The sequence below is a fragment of the Silurus aristotelis genome (genome assembly GCF_946808225.1).
Source record: "Silurus aristotelis genome assembly, chromosome: 25".
Classification (NCBI taxonomy): domain Eukaryota; kingdom Metazoa; phylum Chordata; class Actinopteri; order Siluriformes; family Siluridae; genus Silurus; species Silurus aristotelis.
The window spans coordinates 6,912,454-6,937,608 of record NC_139598.1 but is presented as its reverse complement, the minus strand read 5'-3'; the positions used below and the strand labels follow the sequence as shown (position 1 = coordinate 6,937,608).

Sequence of the window (25,155 nt, the reverse complement as noted above, 5' to 3'; positions counted from 1 at the left end):
TTGCATACTAAATTATGATGTAGAAGCCATACAAAGGGAATAGAAAGCACTTTACATTTATATTATATTTTGCCAGTTATTTGAAATAGTCATGGCATATAAATGTAAAAGTATACATGCAATGCATATTCTGTATTAGTACTCCTAGAAATGTATTGTAGTACATTTATTATAGGATTCTATTTTGCTTCAAGTAGAGCAATAGATTTTTCTCCTTTGATGATTAACAGAATCTCAGGATTTCTCCGACTCGACATAATCTTATGTTCATGCAAAACAGACCCTTTGCCTGTTGAAATCCAGTCATCATATTGGGACAAATTACATTAATGCAAACATTATGTAGACCAGGGGTCACCAACGTGGTGCCCGCGAGGACCACGAGTAGCCCGTGGGCCTTTTCTAATAGTTGTTTCCTACTTTGTTAAATCATTGTTGATACTTATTATGAGAAATCATTAACATGATCAGTGTCTTCACATAGATGAATATCACGAATGATTAATAATAACATAAGAAAAGGTAAATTGAGCAAATGTGTTATTTCAGATCAAACTGAAAACTGTGTGTATCAAACTGGTAGCCCTTTACATTAATGGTACCCAAGAAGTAGCTCTCAGTTTCAAAAAGGCTGGTGACCCATGATGTAGACACACTGTTAGGGTAGCAACCACGTGGGTCCACAAATCACAGCAAACTTTTGATCCAAAGTGTTTTTATTAGTAATCAGTGAAATATGTTGACAATTTCTTTGTTTTTCAGCAAACCCAGGGAAATACAGCTTTCTTCCCATATTGCAGTGTAAATGAAAAATCAGTCCTGCCTTTGGGATTTAGTTTATTTTAAAATACAGGTGCTGAGAAGCTGATGGATGTCTGTGCAGCTTCAACCTCAGCACTACTGTGATAACAGGTTGATGTTTATGCCATGTGGTGTCACAACACTATCCTTTTTTCCAACTGTAAAATCCTCAATCATCATCCACTGTGGGCGTGATGGTCACTCCTCTCCTGATTTGACCCCAGCCGATTAGACTAAAGAAAAGGAAACCCCAAAAAAAACAAAAAGCCAAATACAATTACTCCAGAGACAATATATTAAATAATGGTTAATGTACTCAAGCTTCTCTATACAAAAATGTTTTTATATACACAAAGAGAAGTGTTTATAATTTGCATACCGCCAATGTTTCTCCACTCGACGACTCAGAGCGATCTTCTCACCCACCTCTGTGCACACAGGGTTAGTGAGCACAATTTTGGCCAAATCCGCTTTCACTGCACTCACACGGCCTCCCGTTGACAATGAGCCAATGTTCACCATCAACACCTCGTTTTTCGAAAGTTTCTGGACCTGCAATGCAAGTGAAAACAATTTATCATTAACGTCTCCTTTATGAGAGTTTTTTTTTTTTCCAGGGCTTATGATTAACCGAGGAGCTTATCAGCAACTGTGGCAAGATTAATAGCCAGTCAGCATCACTGGTCCAAACTGATTGTTTTAAATGTTCACTGTATACCAAACAGATACATTTCTAAAACGACTTAATTTTGTTTAAATTAGGGCTGTTAATCGATAAAAAAAAAAATAAATAAAAAAAAAAGTAAATCGCACATTATCTGTTCTAAATATACCTCAAAGTATTCATACTGTAATTAACATGAGCATTGACAAATATGGATGCTTTATGCAAATTATGTTTATGTTTTTGTAAAACCACTCAACATGGAGCATGAAGAGAAAATATTCTTGTAAACGTTTTAATCTGGACAGAAAACGGAACTTTTGCCATGAGTGCATCATGGGGGATTTCGGTGCTTGATTTCATTTTTATTTTATATCTAAAGAAAGAAAGAACGTCGTGAAAAAAAGTGTTGCATTGAAGGTTTTGATTTAGCCTCTTTTACATTTATTTATTTATAATTCAAATAAAAATCGTCAAAAAAATGCGCGCTGCATTAATCGAGCGTTAATAAAAATGATTGCTGTTAAAATTAATTTGCGTTGAATTAACGTGTTTATTTTGACAGCCCTAGATTCAATCTAAAACAATGAATAAAAACAACTAACTGCGTTCATCTAAATCAGTGTCTATGTAAATTAGAGCTAAGATTCCCATTTACCTTTGCTGCTTTCTTGTCACCCTCAGTGCGGACACCCAGCAGCCTCCTCAATAGGAAATAGGAGATCTCGAGCTCGGTGAAAATCTCAGGCAGTGCGTCCACAGCGCCGAGGACCTGACCGACCATGCGGTCCGCTCTGCATAGTGTCGGGTCAATTTTTGTTCCCACACCTGCATCAAATGCATAAACGTGACAGGCCACAAGAACGGTTAAATAAAACAGGCTTCTCTTGCACACTGCAGCATTGCTACATACTAACAATTTAAAGTACAGAATACAAAAAAACAGCGCAAAACAATGAACCGTGTTACCATTTTGGAACTGTGTAGATCACAATAATACATTAGCCTTTTATCTAAACTACAATTTAGGGACTAAATTTGAACTGCTTTACACTGTAATCCATTTAAATGGCAGCTGAATGTGCTATAATTAAACTGGATGGGAAAACAAAATAGTAGTTACAATCATCACTTCCTACTTCATTTGAAAATTTCATTACAAAAAAAACAAACAAAAAAAACAAGGAAAGGCTTTTTAAAAGTGCACATGCTGGTAAATGAATTAAGAATATTGGCCTAACTATTTATACTATCTTTCTTTAACGTAACTTTTTTTTTTTTTAAAGCTTCATGGACCTATATATAGCAGATCCAAAATTATTTGAACAGTAGAAAATTTATTTTGCCTCTGTACACAATCATAAGTTTGAAATAAAACAAAGCTTGCAATCAACTCCAGGCCTTTTATCTCCTCAATTTGTCACAAAATAAAAAGGAAACTGAAAAAAACATTTGGATACTAGTCTTTTATATAAAGCTCTACAATACATCGGAACAAACGTGAAATATCTCATCACCACTGGGTGAGCCATGCTGCCTTTGGGAATCTAAATACTGACTACATATACATGTAAAACATGTTAAATCATCAAATTCTTTACATAAAAGTCCTTAATGGAGTCTCTCTAAAACACATACCGATAAGGCCACCAGGTGCAGCGTATTGAAGGTCATTGTGCTCAGCGAACAGGGAGACAATCTTGGAGAAAATCGGTTTGCACATGAGCTTTCCTTCATGATCTTTAGACACAATACCAGGACGGACTTCGAGCTCCTGTCCCACCTTGAGAAAAAAAAACATGAACAACTCAGTCTCAGATTGCACCAAATACACTTAAGCATGCATCTTATGCATCTTAGATTTATCGGACTGAATGGCATAGATAAAATCATGTGATTTTCATTCAATCTATTTTATGCATGTTAGATTTTTAAAATAAGATAAACCCTAAATGGGAAAGAAATACACAAAATGCAAAAAAAAAAAACCCAGAATGAATAATTAGTTTGCTTGAATTGACAACTTGCAGAATGTAAAAAGGTCCGGATGAATTCTGTCTTCGTGAATGTGTTATAACAATAATAAAAAAAATTATTTGCACAATCTGGCATGTACAATACTAAGAAAATACCATGTACATTAAGTCTCTATCATTTGGTAACTAGCATAAAGATATATATTTTTCTGCATGTGTCTATAGAAAATTCCAACCGGGGGTTAAAGTTTTTATACTTTAAAACATACTGCATTATAGCACAAGGTTGCAAATTGCAATAACGGGCTTTTTAAACGGCATTAAGAGTTTAATCTTACCTTCAGCACTCCTTTCAGAATACTGCCTCCAGCTACTCCTCCTTTCAGATCATCCACCTCACAGCCAGGTTTATTCACATCAAATGATCTAATTACTGCCAGAAAAGAAAAAGGTCAACAACAAAGAAAAACCTTCTATAAATAGTATCCAACTCCAAATAATGAGGAGTATTTACCAATAAGCCTAGGTTCAGAGGTGAAGTCTCGAATGGGCACAGGGATTTTATTTACGATGTATTCACACACCACCTCGATGTTGTACTTCAACTGAGCTGAGATGGGTATGATAGGGGCGCTTTCTGCGACTGTGCCTGCAGAGGGGAGAAAAAAGGAAATTATCATTTAAATACCCAGCCGTGGCTGCTTGAACTCATGACCTTCTGATCAGTAATGAAACATCTTAAGCAGAGATACAACTAACTCAAAGAACATAAATGTGAACTGGATATATGCATGCAAGTATAAAATGCTGATTTACTTCCACAAAGGCAAACATTATGTATTAGATAAGCGACTGGTTAAACAGCAACACTACTGGGTTGCCCCTGACCCCATGTTTCTGTTTTATGGACACTCAAGCTGAATTTTCACAAAAAAGATTCCCATCTGCAATCAACATACAAACAAACTAGCTACGTTTATTAAATCACTTATTTATATCAAAATTATTTGTTCATTGTTAAATTTTCACATTTTATTAAAGAATAATTAAACTATCAGCATGGAGATGTTTAGGAGAAACAGAAGTGGAGATTATTTTACATGATTGTTTAACAAGTTTCTGGAAGGTGAGAGGATGCCTGAAAAATGGGGGAGTGTGATGCTACCAATTTTTAAGAATAAGGGAGATGTGAAGACCTGCAGTAACTACAGGGGAAATAAGTTGATCAGTCACACCATGAAGTTATGGGAAAGAGTAGTGGAAGCCAGGCTGAGAGAAGAAGTGACCATCTGTGAGCAACAGTATAGTTTCTGCTGAGGAAGAGCACCACAGACGCATTATTTGCTTTGAGAATGTTGATAGAGAAGTATAGAGAAGATCAGAAGGAATTGTATTGTGCGTTTGTTGATTTAGAAAAAGCGTATGACAGTGTGCCAAGAGAGGAGTGTGTGTTTGTGGTGAGAGTAGGGAGCAGGTTGAGAAGAGCCTGGAGAGGTGGAGGTATGCACTGGAGAGAAGAGGAATAAAAGTCAGTAGGAGTATGAGAGTACATGTGTGTGAATAAGAGGGAGGGCAGTGGAGTGGTGCAGTTGCACGAAGAAGAGGTGGAAAAAGAGTTCAGGTACCTGGAAACAACAGTGCAAAGAAATGGAGAGTGTGTTAGAGTAGTGAAGAAAAGAGTGCAGGCAGGGTGGAGTGGGTGGAGAAAAGTGGAAGGAGGGGTTTGTGATAAAAGGGTATCTGCAAGAGTAAAAGGGAAAGTTTATAGGACTGTGGTGAGACCTGCGATGTTGAAGAAGACAAAGAAAAAGATTTGAGAACAATCAAACAGAACACTTACAAAGAAACCAGGAGTTTGAATCTTAACAACCTCAAAACATTCACCATTTTCCTCAACCAAAAATAAGGATTCACATGTTTAAAGAGAGAAAATTGAAAAGATGAGAGATTACTAATGTAAGTAGGAGAAAAAGAGGTGGGTAATCCAGGGTAGTTGTTAATATGAGACTTTTTCTAACACCTGCACAACCATAAATCATTCTAGATCCAGATGCTAATCTGGCTAATCTGCTACCTTATACTGGCAGGGAGAATGTATGTATGTGTACACACACACACACACACACACACACACACACACACACACACACACACATTTTATTCTATGAATTTCACTTTTTAAAACTAATTTGTAATAGAACCAATTTCTATTCTAAGTCACTGTAAATTAAACAGGGGAAAATGCTGCTACTATGCAAAATGCAGAAAGGCTGTCAGGTCTGCTATAAATAAAACATTTTGATTGTATATTTTATTTTTATTTTCCATTTATACCTTCAGCTAATCAGGGTCACAAAACTAGCAAGTGAACTACCATAAAACTATAAAAGAAGGGTCACTTTATACCGAAATAAACTTTTAACAGATAATAATCAAATAAGTATAAGTATATAATAAGTATAAATAATCAAAGGCTGAACTCACCCTGCACAAAAGCCAGAATCTGTTCATACTGCTCTTTGGCTTGACTCTCTTTCACCAGGTCGATTTTATTCTGCAGAATCAGGATGTGCTTCAGCTTCATGATCTCGATAGCAGCCAGATGCTCTGATGTCTGAGGCTGAGGGCATGACTCGTTACCGGCTAAAACAACAGGATGGGAGTGTTCTTGGGTTAGACTAATACACGTGACAAAATTAAAAAAATGCATAAATAATATCTGTCTAAAACTTTAAAACATGTTATTGTAGTTGGCTAATAAAGAGCAAACACCCACCAATCAGAAGGAGTGCAGCATCCATAACAGCCGCGCCGTTCAACATGGTGGCCATCAAGATGTCGTGTCCCGGGCAATCGACAAAGGACACGTGTCTAATAAGAGGATAAAAGAAAGGACCAAAAAAAATTAATAAAAATCACAGAGGGATGTAAATGTGTGAAAAGGCAACAAATGAAAGCCACTACAGTGCACATCTGCCCACAAATAATCTCCAAATTATTATTAATGTATCTAATACACCAGAACATTTACCTGACTAGTTTGAAGTTGCCTTTTGTGCCAGGAATGTCTGTAGGAAACTCATCAGGAGTACTGCTGCCACACGACCTGTAACAATCGGGCCTTGGGCAGCTCTGGTCATCCAGCTTATACACCTGACAAAAGAAGCAAATACTTTTAGTACACTAGTATCTCCACAAAATAGCCCACTACTGCACAATATCAACATTTATAAAAACATGTGGTATATAAAAGCTTGTCTAATTTACATACAAATTAATAAAGGAGACGAAAGGCATTTTATGTTGTAACATACATAGCATCTGTATCCATTTAGTGATCCGGGATTCGAACATGGTCTAAATTAAAGTTTTATTTTTTATTAATAAATTCATTTCATTAATGCACTATGTACACACACTACAATAATGTATGCAACTTTTACAATACATTTTTAATAAACCATACACACCATTGAGACTAAGCTAAGTGGTGGTATATTGTGTGCTTTGTATCTAATGCTATTCATCAGTTCCTACGCTGCACCAGTAAACAACTGTGTTAAAACAGATGATGTAATGTCCTGCTGTAATCTTATATCCAATCACATCACTGCGCTGAACCATTTATATCTCACAAACATCCATGCAAATGTTACAATCCCCCCCTACCTTAGCATTGGCATAACCCAACTTGATAGTAATGTTTCTCTCAAGCTCATTCTTGAATCGGACAGTGTGCACACCAGATATGGCCTTCACCACCGTTGACTTCCCGTGAGCCACATGGCCAATAGTTCCTGCAACAAAAACAGCAAGACTTATTTCAGAAGTGACCAATATTAACAAATTGACCAAAGCATTGAATGAAAGTGTGAAACAAAAACATATTACCCAAAAACACTTTAGAGCTACATAATGTGTATAATCTAGCATGGACAAATATGTGGTTTGTACACATGCAGATTTAATTCAGAATATCACAATATTGCAATTATACAGTTGAACAATTAGAGAAAAAAAAATGAATCATATTTCTGCCTGAATTCCCCCCCCCCCCCAGTTAAATTAAAAATTAGTTATGAAAGTTTAAAGGATTACGCATGAAGATGCAGATATGCACTGTCAAGAGTTTTTGTCGAGGTTGAAAACATGATGCACAACTACCAGAACTACAAACTACAGCCAAACCCTCTCCAGTAACGTGCCCATTTTTACCAAAACTCAGTGTCTATATGTCTACACAAATGTTTTATTTTGCTATGCTCTATTACATAGTAATAAAACTCATTACAGGTTTTACAGAATGTAAAAAACAACAACAACAAAAAAAAAACCACACATAAGGATGTGTTTCCATTAAACTTGTTAAAGACCCAGTAAACCCACCTATGTTAATTGTTGCTTGCCGGCTGATAATCTCCGGTGAGAGTGGAGTCAGTGTGCTCACATCCTGAGAGAGAGAGAGAGAGAGAGAGAGAGAGAGAGAGAGAGAGAGAGAGAGAGAGAGAGAGAGAGAGAACAATTGTATTATAAATGTATAGCTGGAAAAAAAAATGCTTAGAGTGAAAACTCAAGTTTTAGGAAAATATGGAACGCATCACATAGAAACCTGCAGTTACAATGACATTACTGTTATGAAACCTTTTGGAAAGCCAGTTCTACACTAATGATAGTGATCTGAAAATGTAAGCAAGTTTCTATCTATCTATCTATCTATCTATCTATCTATCTATCTATCTATCTATCTATCTATCTATCTGTGGTTTTTTACACAATCAAACAGATCAAACACAAAGCAACAGAGAGTTGCTCTCTCTGTATATGTATGTATATATGAAAGAGAGAGAGAGAGAGAGATAGATAGATAGATCTATAGATAGATAGATAGATCTATAGATAGATAGAGAAATCTGAGGACAACAGTTTATTCAGAAGTGCTGAAGGTTGTTAGATTGAACGAGACCTTTTTATTTATGTACAAACAAGAAGCTCCATCACACAGGAACACTGCCATTACACAATCATCACCAGGTATTATAGAATACCTTAATTATATATAAAAGACAGGTCTATAGAAAATATTACAGATAAATAGCTTTGTGTCTTTTGGGATTTCATTTTAAAAATCTGCTTCTCTGAGATCCAGTCAGTCATGTGGTGGTGTGGAACTGAGGAAGCAAACCAGCTACATCCAGACTACACCCAGAGACAATCAAACACGCTTCCACTCGGTACAGAAACAAAGTATAATCTTTAAAATGTTTTTTATCACATTCACAGATAATATTATAAGTACTTACTAGTGTGCTAAGGTCTTGTTTAGCCAAATGAGGCTGGCCTAGCGTTACTCCGGACTCATCACCCGCCATCTTGAATAAAAAGAAAATGGAAGAGTGCCCACACCACGCCTGATTATTTTACATGGCAAAGAAAGAGCATTACATAAATAAATAAGCTAAATAAATAAATAAATAGGACATACACTGTTAAACAGAGACAAATTGAAAACGCTTTATACGTACATTATTATAAACATTTTAACAGACACCTAATACACACGAATTAAATAAAATACCGGCACATAGGCATATGGATGATGCAACATGGAGAAGGAAAATCTCCGGAGGAAACATGTGTTACTCAAAAACCGACAGAAATATTTCTAATTCAGGTGTTATTTAGTCATAAGTTGCTCTAAAAAAAATGTATAAAGCGGCTTAATCAATGAAGTGGCATTTCCACGATGTATAAATATACCTGTACGAGCTTTTTTTTTTTCAAACGCGATAAAAGCTGTAGCGGACTATAATAGAGGGTCCGTCGCGTACAATAAACGTCATCGGTTTTGTAGTTTACTTACTCGTCCGTTCACTCTCAAAATTGTTCAATTTCATTGTTTACAAATTCTAATTACTTAAAAATGTATTTACTAAGTTCTCTCCTACACAAAATTGGAAACACACACACACACACACACACACACACACACACACACACACACACACACACATATATATATATATATATATATATATATATATATATATATATATATATATATATATATATATATATATATATTTTTTTTTTTTTTTTTCTTCACTGATATACAGCAACAGTTTTGGTCAGCTTTTGGCAATAGTCTGGTTGACTTTCTCCTTCTCCTTCCCAATCTTGGGCCGTACTTCCACGTGGTATGTGGGCCAAACTCACTGCCAAAACTAAACTTAGCCAGATCCAGCCAAGAACCAATTTACTATCTAACTGTTTTGACTGAACTTTCCTCAAGATTGTCAGCATTCTTGAAAAGCCTGCCTAAATGTCTTTGCAAATATATATGCAACCAAATCAATTTCTTCGCCCCATCAGCAATTGTGAAATAATAATAATAAAAAAAACAGCTATTAAATCCACACGAATATGTTTGAGCTTGTACAGTTTGAAACAGATGCGGGTTGCGAGCTCTGACTAGTGCGCTGTTTGACCATCTAAGCAAAGAACGGAAACTATTATTGACCAAGACGTCTATGTATTATTTCTAATATTTCTAAAAATCAGAACTCTCCTTTGTTTCTGGCTTCAGATATTTTTTTTTCTATTACATTACAGTTTTTACATTTACAGTTAAATGGTAGACAACGTTTTACATGTACAGTTAAATGGTAATACAATTTATGTAAACACATATAAGTGCAATATGTAAACATATGCAGAACATGCTTTCTTATTTAGAATTTCTTACAAAGCATTCACTTTTTTTCAGTCACAATTTATGTGTACTAGCTTCCATTTGCACATATCTGGATATATGATTTGTAAGTTCTGCATCAAAATAGTGAAGAACTCTTTTACTGTTTATAATGTGGCATGTTATGGTCTTTACAGATACATGGCCTCCAGACTATCATTAACTTGCCTTGTGAGGACGACTGTTTTTTGTGTGTGAAGATGTGGTTTGTGTTCACTCTATAACTTTAAACTCTATAGTTAACACATCAGGGAAAAAAAAACTTCACAAAATAACTATATAGGTTTGTGTAACACTGCCCCCTAGTGGAAACACCAGAAATAGGAAGCTAACAGAAATAAATCAGCCCTTGTTAATTATTAATAATAATAGAAGCAGTAGTAGTAGCAATAATAATAATAATAATAATAATAATAATAATTCCAACAGTACGGAATCCCTGTACCATTGTTTATGCTTCTAAAACAGTTTTTTTCAATGAAAAAATGCTGCATTAGAATGAGCGCAGTAATATAAACTCTTGATGTATGTGACTGTCAACCGGAACTATTGTCAGATTTGCTGTTATAAGAAATTATTCAACGCCTTCTGGCGAATCAGATTCGAGAACTAATGGATTAATAAGCTACAGACTATTTAAATGATGATTTTCAGTCAGTCAAATCCTGATCGACCACCCCGGCAACACCGCGTCTCCTCAGCCAATCACATGTCGGGTATTCACACTGCGCAATTAATAATCATGACACCCCCAAAAACCCATTCCCCCCAAAAAGTCCCCCTTGGGCTTCCTAGAGTTTCTCACTGTCGCCCTGAAAGACTTTCAATTCTGCACTCCAAAACCTCCACATCCGGTCAGCCGGATCTTCTTCTTCTGCAGGAAATGACGTCAGTGCAGACAATAATATGGCCTCTAGAATGGCAGGAAAAGCTGTAAGGGAATCATAATGTTGCGATTTCGGCAGAATAGCGCTGCTTTGTTGCTATGCAGGGACGCGTATGGACGATCATGATTTTCTTTCCCCACGTCCAGACTTTTCTGATCTCTGGAACAAACTAATCGCCGGCCCTCCATGTCAGAAGGATCGCGGGCTCCGTGGTCGAAGCGGGGTTGTGTGGAGTCGCATCGCCGAGGTATTTAAACCTCTAACGCACGAGGAATGATAGTAGCGCTGTAACTGGGGGGGGGGGTTGTGACGTCATAATGCTTCATGTCGTCGGACTGAAAGTGGTTTAGGTGTGAAACTGTAACACTGGTAACTAACAGCGCTAATAATGTCATTTTACCTGCTGGGTTACAGTGTAACAGTCTACAAGAGTATCTCTCTCTCTCTCTCTCTCTCTCTCTCTCTCTCTCTCTCTCTCTCTCTCTCTCTCTCTTTCTTTCTTTCCGTGTGTTTCTCTCTGGTTCTCTCTGTCTTTCTCGGTCTATCTGTATCTCTTTTTCTGTCTTTCTCTGTCTCCTCTCTCTCTCTCTCTCTCTCTCTCTCTCTCTCTCTCTCTCTCTCTCTCTCTTTCTGTCTGTCTGTCTGTCTGTCTGTCTCTCACTGTCTCTCCATCAAATTCATGAATTAACGGTAGTCTCATATAGCTGCTGTGTTGCTCGTTGCAGGTCCCTCGATCTGTGCTTTAAAGAGTAGTTGAGTGTGCAACTGTAAATCCTTCATCTGCATTAAACACGAGTCACTCCTGTCACATTAACACACTGACCTCTCTGCTCCAGAGCTCTGTAGTTTTCATCCTCGCCGTACTTCATCACACTTGACATGTCTTACAACCAATTATTTTCTTCCTCTTCTTTTTTCTTCTTTCGGCTTCTCCCATTACAGGTCGCCTCAGCGGATCATCTACCTGCATGTATTCCCTCACCACATCTATGAACCTCCTCTTTGGCCTTGCTTTTTTCCTCAGCCATGCATCCTACATGCGCTGTCCCCCTAAGAAAATCATTTCTAAACCTTTCCATCTTCGTCACTCCTAACGAAAACTGCAACATCTTCAGCTCTGCTTCCTCCAGCCCCACCTCCTGTCTTTTACTCAATGCCACTGTCTCTAAACCATACAACATCCCAGGTCTCACCACAGTCCTATAAACTTTCCATTTCACTCTCACAGATACTCTTCTATCACAAATCACTCCTGTCACTCTTCTCCACCCACTCAACCCTGCCTGCACTCTTCTCTCCACTTCTCTAACACACACTCTATTACATTACACTGTTGACCTCAGGTACCTGAACTCCTTCACCTTTCATTCCCCTTCTCTCCAGCACGTACCTCCAGCTCTTCAGGCTCTTCTCAACCTGCTCCCTACTCTCACCACAAATCACAATATCATCCACAAACATCATCAAACAGGAAAGGGCTAAGAGCCGATCCTTGATGTAGTCCAACCTCCACCAGTCTGTCATTCCTACTGCACACTTCACTGCTGTCACACTGTCCTCATACATGTCCTGCACCATACTTCTTTGAAACACCTGACTTTCTCATACAAAACCACAACTCTTCCCTCGGCACCCTGTCGTACGCGTTCTCTAAATCCAATTGAAGTAGTTTATTTGATTGTCTTTTACTTGACAAAGTGATTGGACATCAAGTATGGAGAGATTGAACCTCATTTCATGGTTGACATTTTTGTTCTGCACTGGTTCGACTTTTATGATGAACATATAATGAGGGTTTCATTTATTTGCTGGGAATTCACTGCAGCCGTTTCAAACTTTGGATTTTGTAATTGCTACCTAAGCTTTTGTAGTTGTGGGTTGTCTGATGTGGGCTGACAGGGGGGCGGATTTTTTGTTATTATTGCAAAAATGATGAATTATTGAAACAGCATGTCTTGATTAGTTTTATTCCAAAACAACACTTTTCCAACAGTTAGCTTTTTTTATATGTGAAATAGTAATACACTATCGTTTGTTTCCTTTTCTAGTCACATTAAATCAGTGGTGTATGAATTAGGCCAGCAGACCTGCAACCTTTTTTGCACCACAGAACAGTTTCATGCAAAGACAATTTTTCACAGACCATATACATATTGTATGATTTTATTTATTAATTTAATTATTACATATCAAATTAAAAGGTAACTTAACTCATCATAATGCAGAATCAGTGGAAGCTTATTTTTTAATGCAGAATCAGTGGGATCAGTGGGAACACCCTGCTGGCCACAAAAGTCAATGAAATGAAAATAAACATTAAAAAGTTTTGTTCTTTGTATGCATCCTGGTACAGAAGGAGACACGGCCTGGTACACTATACCTGTACTTGAGTAACATGCTTAATTATGACTCCAGTGAATGTAAAAGTACTTATTTTACACTTGAGTGAAAGTGCAAAAATACCTGATTTGAGATGCAAAAGTAACAGTGGTGCTGTATGAGAACTATATTTTAATAATTAATACAGTTGAATGTTTTATTCTTCTGAATACCTTGTTTGGGAGAAAGTTTTCTATTGTTACAGACACACAGTAAGACTGAACTAACTGCTTGAAAACTCTCCAGAAATCTATGGGGTTATGTATAGACTCACGACAGGTTATATTGCTGTTTATGTCGTCGTCTTCTTTCGGCTGCTCCCATTAGGGGTCGCCACAGCGGATACTCCATCTCCATACCCCCCTGTCCTCTACATCTGCCTCTTTTCAACCAACTACCTGCATGTCTTCCCTCACCACATCCATAAACCTCCTCCTTTTCCTCCTTTCTGGCGCTCCATCCTCAACATTATACCGAGATACCTCGTGTCCTTCCTCTGCACATGTCCAAACCATCTTAATCTCGCCTCTCTCACCTTGTCTCCTATTACGTCCTACATGCGCTGTCCCTCTAATAAACTCATTTCTAATCCTGTACATTCTCATCACTTAAAAAAAAAATCTCAGCATCTTCAGCTCTGCTACCTCCAGCTCCACCTCCTGTCTTTTTCTCATTGCCACTGTCTCTAAAACATACAACATTGCAGGTCTCACCACAGTCCTATAAACTTTCCCTTTCTCTTTTACTCTTACAGATACCCTACTATCACAAATCACTCCTGCCACTCTTCTCCACCCAAACATCATAGTCCAGGGAGACTCCTGTCTGACCTCGTCCATCACCTGACCTGTCCATCACCACTGCAAACAGGAAAGAGCTCAGAGCCGATCCTTGATGCAGTCCAACCTCCACCTTGAACCAGTCTGTCATTCCTACTGCACACTTCAGTGCTGTCACACTGTCCTCATACATGTCCTGCACCTTCCTCACATACTTCTCTGCCACACCTGACTTCCTCATACAATACCACAACTCCTCTCATGGCACCTTGTCATACGCTTTCTCTTAATCCACAAATACACAATGCAACTCCTTCTGACCTTCTCTATACTTCTCCATGAACATTCTCAAAGCAAATATTGCGTCTGTGGTGCTCTTCCCCAGCATGAAACCATACTGTTGCTCACAGAGGGTCACTTCTTCTCTCAGCCTGGCTTCCACTACTCTTTCCCATAACTTCATGATACCAATGCACTCCTTCTACATTCCTCAGGCATCCTCTTACCTTCCACGCTTCTTTAATGCTGTTTATGTATTCACTTAAAAGTACCGAGATACAACATTTTTTCCTATAAATGTCATGAAAGTTTTCCAAAATAATACTTGAAAAATGTTCTTGAGTACACCAATAAAGTAAAGAAAGAAAAACTTAATTACTCTCCACCAATGTTATGTAAAATCCACAAAGCAGTTTTTCTTATCATGTTTGGTTTTTACAAGTTATCACTTACTTTATAGCAGCTAAAAACTAGTTACCTAACTATGCTCTGTTTTCTAAAAATGTAGATTGTCATATTCGAAGAAACGTGCATTTACCACATCAGTCATCTTTTCTAGCAACAAATTAAAATTTTTGACAAATTTTAATATTACACTTACTGATTTTATAGCTGATCCATCATGCAAGTCCCTGTGAATTACTTTATAATATCGAAACAATTATGTATTAAACATGAGTGCATTAATATTAAAGCTCCTGTCATTGACAATAAATCATGAATTCACCAGATCCCTAGATGAAGTAAGACTTTCTTGGTGTTGGTGAACTGAATTGTGGGAATGACGGTCTTGTGTGCACTTATAGATGGCTGTCCTTATGTTGCTTCAGGTTTAGTATTCACATAGCAAGCATTTTACGGTGTCCATGATAAATTTTTTTTTTAAAAATCAGTTAATTTTCATTCAAATTATATCATTACTTATACACTATATTAAAGTGTTGCTATATTTTATTAATCTGCGTGCAACGTGTGGGAGTGTTTGTGTTGCTACTGCAGTAAAATCCCTGTATTTTTCACACGTTAGAACAGGGGAAACACAAGCAAAGGAAATGTGAGCGTCCTCTCAGCGCACTGACAGCGAAGCCGCCGACCGGCCAGGACGCCTCCGAAAGGTACACAATAACCAAGACTTACTATTTTTTACTACTTGTCTGTCAATTGTTTGAAATAAGTATTTTTTTGAATATCAGAGAAGCTTTTTGACAATAGTTTTAGTTTTTTATGCATGTTTAAAGATAAATATTTAATTTAAAGAGTAACTTATTAAATTTGTTACTAACATTTCAACATGAGATCATCATTAGCTAAGATTATAGAGCTAGCCAAATTGCTAGCTACTTAATATCTCTCATTATTGTAAAGTTTTGCTGATCTCATTTCCAGGAACTTTTCACTTATTTTTTTCCTGATAGATTCAAATACAAAATGTACTTAAATACAAGCATTCGGGACATGTCCTTCGTTTAACTGTCCATGATAATCGCATGTGCATATGAATGAGCTGATTAGTAGTAATACTTTTCCCAGAAGTAATATGTCTCTAAATATCTGTACGTAAACAGGGACAAACAGGATTTTGCAGATTTACTGTGAATGTTTCACATGAACTTACTGCCTGGGACAGTTTGTCATATAGATAAATATTTGTTGACTTGTCATTTAGGTGAATCCCTCAGAAAAGAGGTTTTTTTCCTACGGACACAAGAGCCACTGTCCTCTGATTGGCTCGGACACCCCCCAGTGACATGCCCGTGGCCAATCAGAGGTGAGTGTGCAATGTGTGTATGTATGTGTGAGTATATGTGTGTGTATGAAAAATAAAAAGTGTGGAGCAGCAAAGTTGGCACTCAGCATCCCAACCAAACTGCTGAGGTGTGAATGTTCTTGAAGTCCTTCCAGAAGCTTCTTTAGCATCTGGGTTTTTTTTTTGTGTGTGTGTGTGTGTGTGTGTGTGTTGGCTAAATCATATTAACTCATAAAAAAAGGGGGGACAATTAATTTTGCTTTGTGAGAAGAATATCGATTTTCTACTCTGAGATAAGTGTAAATGATGTGTATATTTCTTTGTCTTTTAGCAGCTGGTGTGATGTAGGTTAGCATTTTCTGAAGCCATTGGCTTATTTTTATAAATATAGAATGTTATAACCAACTAACTGAAAGTAACTTTCATTCAACAATTTATACATCTGAACTATCAGTTATTTTGTAGGTGCAGCTCAATTATGAAGTTATGAAGTTGCTCAATGAAGACATTCAGGGTTTTAGTAATTTCAATTTTTTCCCTCTTTCCTTATAGGTGCTTAATGGCTGGGGACGTTGAGGTGTACCTGTCACAGGTGCATGATGGGAGCGTGTCCTCTGGTTTCCGAGCCTTGTATGAAGAACGTCTCTTGCTGGATGTGACACTCTTAATAGAAGAGCATCACTTCCAGGCCCACAAGGCCTTGTTGGCCACTCAGAGTGACTACTTCCGGGTCATGTTCACAGCGGATATGCGCGAGCGAGACCAGGACAAGATCCACATGAAGGGGCTGACGGCGGCCGGCTTCGGCCACGTCCTTCGCTTCATGTATTATGGATCTTTGGAACTCAGCATGCCCACAGTGCAGGAGATTCTGCAGGCGGCCATGTATGTGCAGCTCACCGAGGCTGTGGAGTTCTGCTGTTCTTTCCTGTTGGCAAAAATCTGCCTGGAGAACTGTGCCGAGGTCATGAGGCTGCTGGATGACTTTAGTGTGGCTGTGGAGGGAGTGCAGGAGCGGCTGGACGCCTTCCTGTTGGAGAACTTTGTGCCTCTGATGGCCAGGCCTGATTTCTTGTCTTACTTGAGCCTGGAGAAGCTGGTGGGGTGCCTGGCCAGTGAGCGGCTAAGTCGGTTCCCAGAGATTGAGCTGTATGAGGCTGTGCAGGCCTGGCTGAGACATGACAGACGCCGCTGGAGACACACAGACGCCATGGTGCAGAACCTGCGCTTTGGCCTTATGACACCAACACAAGTGTTTGAAAAGGTATTTGCGATTTCGTTCAAGTGGGTATTGAGCAGTATGCACAATTCGCATGATATTCATAGAGGAATGCCATAATCATTCCAGTGATAATTCAAAACATACTTGAGTAATATTGTATATTTTATTATCAGAATTGTATTGAAAACGGTCCAGTGGTTCTGCCTTAATAAATGTAAATATAAATTTTTTATGGTTTTCAATAAATTACATTAGACAGTGCAGTCTTAAGAAAAGGTCCTGTGGAATTGCAAACTCCACAAATTTACAAGTAAATATGAATTTAAAAATAAAATACCATTTTTGTTATAAATAAGATATTTAGCTTTTAAAAAATGTATTAAAGGTTTAATCTTTTAGTACTAAATGAAGACAGCAGTGCACACTGTGGACTGAGAAGACTATTGAGCGTTTGACTGATATTTTGTCTTTGTCAATATATTTATCATGACATTGTCTATGTGACTTGTTATTTTTTTAATTCCTTAGGTAAAGACCTCTGAGTTCTATCGTTATTCCCGTCAGCTGAGGCAGGAAGTGGACCAGGCGCTCAACTACTTTCACTCTGTGAACGAGCAGCCGCTAGCCGACACGAAGTCCAACCGGATCCGATCTGTTCGGCCTCAGACGGCTGTGTTCAGAGGGATGATCGGCCACAGCATGGTGAACAGCAAGATCCTCCTCCTGCATCGGCCTAAGGTCTGGTGGGAGTTGGAAGGTCCACAGGTTCCACTTCGGCCTGATTGTTTGGCCATTGTCAACAATTTTGCTTTCCTGTTGGGAGGTGAGGAGCTAGGGCCAGACGGAGAGTTTCATGCATCGTCCAAGGTTTACCGCTATGATCCAAGGCAGAATTCCTGGCTCAGGATGGCAGACATGTCAGTCCCTAGGTCAGAATTTGCCGTTGGTGTGATCGGGAAGTTCATTTACGCTGTGGCAGGACGGACACGGGACGAGACGTTTTACTCGACAGAACGATATGACATTGCAGAGGATAAGTGGGAGTTTGTGGATCCGTATCCAGTTAACAAATATGGCCACGAGGGCACAGTTTTGAATGGAAAATTATATATTACCGGTGGCATCACATCATCCTCCACCTCCAAACAGGTGTGTGTGTTTGATCCCGAGCGTGAGGGAGCATCTGAACACCGCACACGCCGCAATCCCATTCTTACCAACTGCTGGGAGAACAAATCTAAGATGAACTATGCACGCTGTTTCCACAAGATGATATCCTACAACGGGAAACTTTATGTGTTTGGAGGGGTTTGTGTAATCCTGCGGGCGTCTTTCGAATCCCAAGGCTGCCCTTCGACGGAAGTGTACAATCCAGAAACGGACGAATGGACCATCCTCGCTTCCATGCCCATAGGACGAAGTGGGCATGGTGTGGCCGTACTGGACAAACAGATCATGGTGCTGGGTGGATTGTGCTACAATGGCCATTACAGTGACTCTATACTCACCTTTGACCCTGAGGAGAACAAGTGGAAGGAGGATGAGTATCCTAGAATGCCTTGCAAACTGGATGGCTTGCAGGTATGCAGCCTGCACTTCCCTGAGTATGTACTGGAACATATGAAGCGCTGCAGCTGAGGGTCTCTAGAAGGTGAAACGAAAAGAAACAAAACAAACGTTTACAAATGTGAAAGTAGTCTTCATATACTGATTACACTTTTAAACAGTAGGCCAGTGCTTATTTAAGAACAAAAAATCTCCCTAATTTTTAGGTAGGGGAGTGTCAAGGGGTGGGGGGCTTGGAGGGGGGGATTGGTTAACACTGCTGGTTAAGCTGTTTAAGCGATTTTCTCCCCTTAAAATTAGCTGTGTCATTTTAAGCGGACTTAAATGCCAGACATTTCTGTGGACTTTTGTTTGTGCATAATACGATAATATGTCAGTCTGTTGTGTAACCCGGAATGTCCTGTACAATAACAGCATACTGCTTTTCCACCAAATTGTTAATCGTGAAATCATCCTACCCTCTCGTCTTCTGTTTAATGGTGTTTGAGGAAGTTTTGTATGTGTACACACATTCCTATACACACATGTCCTTCTTCGCAACTTCCAAGTCAGAATCTGCGGCACTTATGAACAACTCGATTAAAACGAGCATTGTAAATGTCATTAACAAACGGGGAAAAAAAAACTTCCTTTGCTTTTTCTTAACATTCATTGTTGTTAATGTCATACACTATGAAATGTAGAAGGTTGCAGATTATGTTTATGAGGACAGTAACACAAATTTTTTATGTGGATTAAATTTTGCACTCTAAAAGGTGTTTTTTTACTGCTAGGCATTAACACTGGTCCTCCACTACTGAAAAAGAGGGCGAACAAGAGAAGAGTAAAGGCTGTTATGTTCATGTCGATCTCCTAACTTCTGCCAGATATATAAACACTATAACCCTGTTTAATTTATTATAACTTATTGATTTGTAATCTAGATTTGTTTTCAAATCTAGATTAAACCAGCTGCTCTGTTTTCAGTTTTGTCACATTTCTATTGTTTCATGAGCAAAGGGCTAAAGCACATATGCATTTTCCCCTTTTTTCTTTATTTTTTGGTGTGGGGTGGCCTCATGCCAAACATTTGGTCTTCTGTTTATACAGTATTGTTTTATAAATCCGCTTAATAATCGCAGAGGTCAGTTTGGATGAAATTCCCAGGTTATAATGTGAGGCTGGATAAAGTGAGCTGAAATGTTTGTATGGTTTAGAATAGTAATTTGCATTTACTGGATAACACCCAGCATTGCTATCATTTTCAGATTGCTACACAAGGCAGAGTAGTGCACTCGCTATCTGCACTATTCTGAGAGCACTATTTCCCATATATACCCATGATTAATTTGTTTCCCTTGCTGAGCATATGGCTGTAGTATTGTCAGGATTTTAACTTGCAAGTTGTGAAAGGCCATAAAAGCATCTTAATGTAATATTAATAAATGTTTGCAGTCTTTACTTTTGACACAAGCTATCCATCCATCCATCCAGGTTGAGGTCAGGGCTCTGTGCTGGCCACTCAAGTAATACCCCTCCAACCTTAGCAAACCATTTCTTCATGGACCTCACATTGTACACAGGTTCATTGTTATGCTGGAACATATACGCTGGGCTTCTTAGATCCAGCAAAGGGAAACAACATACAGTACAGAGACCACTTTGAATCAAATATGGGAGTGATTAATTGTGTGTACACAAACTTTTGACCATATAGTGAACTACCCTGATATGGGCAATTGTTTTCATGTTGGTAAATGGAAATACATTGGAAAGACCTTAATGGCTCAAAAGATACATTTATGCCTATAGTCTGCAAACAAGTTCTCCACAGACAGATCACTGAGGCACTATTATTAATGTTCCACTTGAATTACTGTTTGGCAAAATGCAATAGTGCATAATACAAAAATACATAGTTTGACATAAGTAGTCAAATTCTACATATAGGACGTTTTCAAATGAAATTGCGTAATGATCTTTAACCTTAAATGCCTGTTGATCTTTTTGTCCAGCTACACATTATTCATGAGAATGTTCTACCAAGTAAGTTTTATCCAGCAACACTCGGTTCTCCTTTTCATTATTGTGCTTTTGCAGATCATTGGTTATACAGTATGTTGTAATTTTTTACGTCTCAAAGGTGCAGGCCGTGGTAATAGGCGGTATATTTAGTGCTCTCTAAGCGAAGCTCTATTCAATTCAGAAGGCAGCTTTTTCTGAAGGCTTCATATATTTGCATTTATCCTTGTAGAAGTCAGTCCCAGAATAATAAGGTTAATCTATACTTCTATACATGATAGACTTTTATAAGCTTAAATTATTTATTTTAATATCAGTACATGCCTACCTCATGTCTTTTTTCCCCTCTGGGATTTATTGGCTTTGTACTGATATTATATGTGGTACTGGTTTGAACTTCCTCAAATACTGATTTCTTCCCTCATGTCTCTGTCTTGTGGGTCACATGCTTTTTTTTTCCACAACCAGCCATCAATGTCATGTACATATAGACACAAAAATACAACGTGAAAGGGTTTCTGCTGTGCAGCTTGAGGTATAAAATACACAGGTCTATCCCATTTAGACTTATCCTTGTCACATATATCCCCTCTGAAAAAATAACCTGAATAAACAAATCCAGTTTAATAAAACATAACCCTGTATCTAAACTGTACTTGAGCATTAATCAGATTACTGATGTATTTACTGTGATCTGATGGTTTATTGCTACTTGGAGACTTTGTAATTTCTTTCCTGAAATAAATGTTCCTATTGTTCAGTTTTTCTGTGGTCATTATTTCCTCACTAGAAGTTTTATATTCATGTCATTCTGTCAAGTCCAAGTCTGAATCCACTGCCATGAAGTGGTTTTCTCATAAATTAAAAGCATTATAGGCTACAATGAATAACACAATGACCATTGGATTCTCTATCACTTTTCTTGCCAATGACCTTCTTCCAAGATTGCTCAGTTTGACCAGACAATCATTGCTTGGAACAGTCTAGATTTTTTCCAGACTACTTCCATTTTTAGAATTATGTTTTGTGGGCATGCAATGCAAAATATTTTTTTTTTTTAGCTTTTTCGCAGATTTTTGCTTCAACACATTTCTGTCCTTGTTAGATTTTATATAGACAGTTGTACCCTTTTCCATATTGTATCCAATCAATACAATTTGCCACAGGTGTACTGAAATAAAAATGCGGAAAAATCTAGATGATCCAGTAAAAATGTGATGCACCTGAGCTTAAAGTGTTCTAACAGGGTCAGAATACTTCTCCATGCGATATTTGTTTTTTTGTTGTTTTTAATCAATTTACAAAATTATTACAGATCTGTTTTGTTTTTGTCTTTATGGGATATGCAATTTAGATTGATGTGCATGTTTATAAGCATTGAAACATGATGCAAGATAAAAATGTGAGAAAAATGAAAGGGTCTGAACAATTTCTGATTGCATTGTTCATTGACATCTCGGTGTTCTTATCTTTGGTTAATTTGATTAATGAAGAAATAAAAGCGGCTGTGTTGAGTAGCACCCTCTTGTGCATGGTCACCTGAGGTGGCAAAATTACACACATCCTTGAATCAAGTAGAAGTACAGATAGTCATTATTTAAAAGAATTTGGTAAATGTTGAAGTGCTGATCACACTTTTTCACTCAAGTTAAAATAAATATTTGCTTTGACATATACTTAAGTAAAAAGTAGCCATTACTACTACATGTTTTAGTGTCACACTGGAAACTGGACCTTACATCATATTGATATATTAATACATAGGATTTTTTTTTATTTTGTTGTCTGATTTGTATCACAAGCACAAGAACACAAGCAGAGAAAAGATGATCAGGTGATCAGGAATGTCTCTGTTCTCAGTCATGTTTACATCGCTGACTCCCTCTGTCTCATCCACATTAGCCACATTTCTTGTTGCCTTCTACCTTGTTTGTTGTTAGCTTTGTGGGCTAACCTATGTCTGTGATAAAAAGCTGCACAATGACAAGAAATAGGTTGATGGACTAAAACGGCATGCAATGAGAAGAAAAAAATATTGATCGTGTCACCAAATATATAAAAACAAATAAAGTAACGAGCCTGGTTTCAAAATATAAGAAGAAGAAAGTACTGATAATTTTGTAAAAAATGTAATGAGTAAAAGGAAAGATTTGTCCAAAAATAGTGATACTGATCTCAGAGAAATCCACTTAAATACAGTAACAAAGTATTTGAAGGTCTCTAAAGGTCACACATATGCCGAGAATGTAATTACGAAGAACCGTATGGCCTATTAGATATACTTTACTATGAAATATACAGGTTAAATGTCTTCCAAAGCTCTGAATCTTATCATCTGCTTTGATTTATTCACAGGTGCAATGAGGTCATTTTTTTATTGTATGCCTCTTGGTTTAAAAGCATGAATTTTGTTTCCCTTGATAGTTTTATAGCCTTGTTTTATAGCTTCTATACCATTCACAGTCTGGGCAACAGCAGCACCTGCACATGAGGACCAGTATGTCCACTGAATGGAGTTTAACTCATCATCATTATCATCATCATTGAGAAGAGAAGAGAAGACTAAAGAGAAAGAGAGAGCCAAAGCATAACACATTATCTGTCATTACGATGGAGGCAGTATTATAGCACGGATATGTATGGCTGCCAATGGAACGAGGTCACTATTGTTTATTGATGATGTGCCAAGATTTAAATTACATCTTGATTGGTTTATGTCACAGCCATTGTGGCGGTGTATAGAGGCAAAATGTAAACAATTGTGTCACTGTCCAAATACTCATGTACCCAGCTGTTATCACTTCTGAATAATTTTATTAAGAACACCTCTACGCCAGCCAATTATGTGACTAGTGCAATGCATAAAATCTTCAAATACGTATGTGCCAACATCTTCGGGTAATGTTCACATAAACAACAGATTGCAGGGGAAAATTGTACTCTCAGTCATTTTGAACTTGGCATGATTGTTGGTTTAAGTATTTTTATAACTGAAGTTCTCCTGTCATTTTCACACACAACTTACTCTAGAATTTATTTATAATAAAGAAAAACATCCAGTCAGGAGTTCTGCAAATGGCAGTCCAGGTTGAGAAATGTTATAGCAGGTAATACCAATAACTCATTACTTAAATGCCCCAGGCTATTTGACTATTATTGCTGACTATGTGCCTCCCTTCATAACCACAATTTACCCATCTTCTACTTCTAAATCACAAAAGCTCACATCTGCTTCACAAACATGTCTGAGTTCAGAGTTCTCCTATGGCCTGCTTAGTCACCCTATCTGATTCCAAAAAGGCACATTTGGTTTGTGACCTAACTGGAGATTTGGTGCATGAAAGTTAACCTGACAAACAAATTAATGAATTGTCTGAATGAAGCATTAATGGACCAGTATCTCCAAGTATTATTTACAACTGACAGAAATTTCTGACAGAAATAGTATGCCCTAATTTTATGGTATATATATATATATATATATATATATATATATATATATATATATATATATATATATATATATATATATATCTAAAGTGCATCATCTCTACCAGACGTATAAATAATAACCTCATGAAATAACCCTGGGTTTTCTGCAAATTTCTGTGCATTTTATCCGGTGCATTACAGTTTTCCTGGGGATTTGAATTAAGGGTAAATTGTGTGTTTTTTGTGCAAATTCTACAGGCTGCAATCTGATTGGATAGAAAATCCAGTGTAAAATTTCACTTTAAATTGGAGCAGCAGCAGCACACCCAAGAGAAATGATATATAATGAAGAGAATTGAGTTTTGGAAATAATTTAATACATAATAATGGACGAAAACATATTAAAATGTAAGTCAGTGATTCTGATTCTGAGTTTAAGCAGCAGAGAAAGCCTTGCTGGTCCTGATGGGCCACCAGTAGCTGTGATCCAGTTTATCACAGAGTAGTTCAATGCGATTGTCCGAGGACTGGACAGGCATTCCATAAGAGATAACACTCCAGTTTACTGTCTGCTCTCTAAATAATGCTTATAGACCTTGAATGTATACTTTGTGTTGTTGTCTTGTATGGTGAAGGTGGTACTAATTTCCCACAGTCAGAACGGAATTGCATGT

The 25,155-nt window shown here is 37.7% G+C and overlaps 2 protein-coding genes across 4 annotated transcripts; one reads left to right on the top strand and one right to left on the bottom strand.

Moving 5' to 3' along the window:
• Positions 1-698: 698 nt before the first annotated feature.
• Positions 699-9,264, bottom strand: eif2s3 (eukaryotic translation initiation factor 2, subunit 3 gamma). Of its 2 annotated transcripts, XM_083530361.1 has the most exons (13): positions 9,199-9,264; positions 8,742-8,849; positions 7,828-7,891; positions 7,111-7,238; positions 6,473-6,594; positions 6,218-6,312; positions 5,926-6,084; positions 3,956-4,090; positions 3,780-3,874; positions 3,104-3,248; positions 2,124-2,293; positions 1,181-1,353; positions 699-1,034 (listed from the first exon to the last, which is right to left on the bottom strand). In XM_083530361.1, exons 2-13 carry the CDS (start codon positions 8,808-8,810, stop codon positions 971-973), a joined length of 1,419 nt encoding a protein of 472 aa, XP_083386487.1. In that variant the 5' UTR covers positions 8,811-8,849; positions 9,199-9,264; the 3' UTR covers positions 699-970. The 2 variants fall into 2 exon arrangements, with proteins under 2 accessions (XP_083386487.1, XP_083386486.1); XM_083530360.1 differs by lacking the exon at positions 9,199-9,264.
• A 1,321-nt stretch (positions 9,265-10,585) lies between these two features.
• On the top strand, positions 10,586-21,812 carry klhl15 (kelch-like family member 15). 2 transcript variants are annotated; one of them, XM_083529667.1, is made up of 4 exons: positions 10,586-11,323; positions 15,541-15,628; positions 16,813-17,524; positions 18,011-21,812. In XM_083529667.1, the coding sequence occupies exons 1-4, from the start codon at positions 11,263-11,265 to the stop codon at positions 19,118-19,120; spliced, it is 1,971 nt and encodes a 656-aa protein (XP_083385793.1). In that variant the 5' UTR covers positions 10,586-11,262; the 3' UTR covers positions 19,121-21,812. The 2 variants fall into 2 exon arrangements, with proteins under 2 accessions (XP_083385793.1, XP_083385794.1); XM_083529668.1 differs by lacking the exon at positions 10,586-11,323 and adding an exon at positions 16,180-16,281 and having other exon boundaries at positions 15,542-15,628.
• The last annotated feature ends 3,343 nt before the right edge of the window (positions 21,813-25,155 follow it).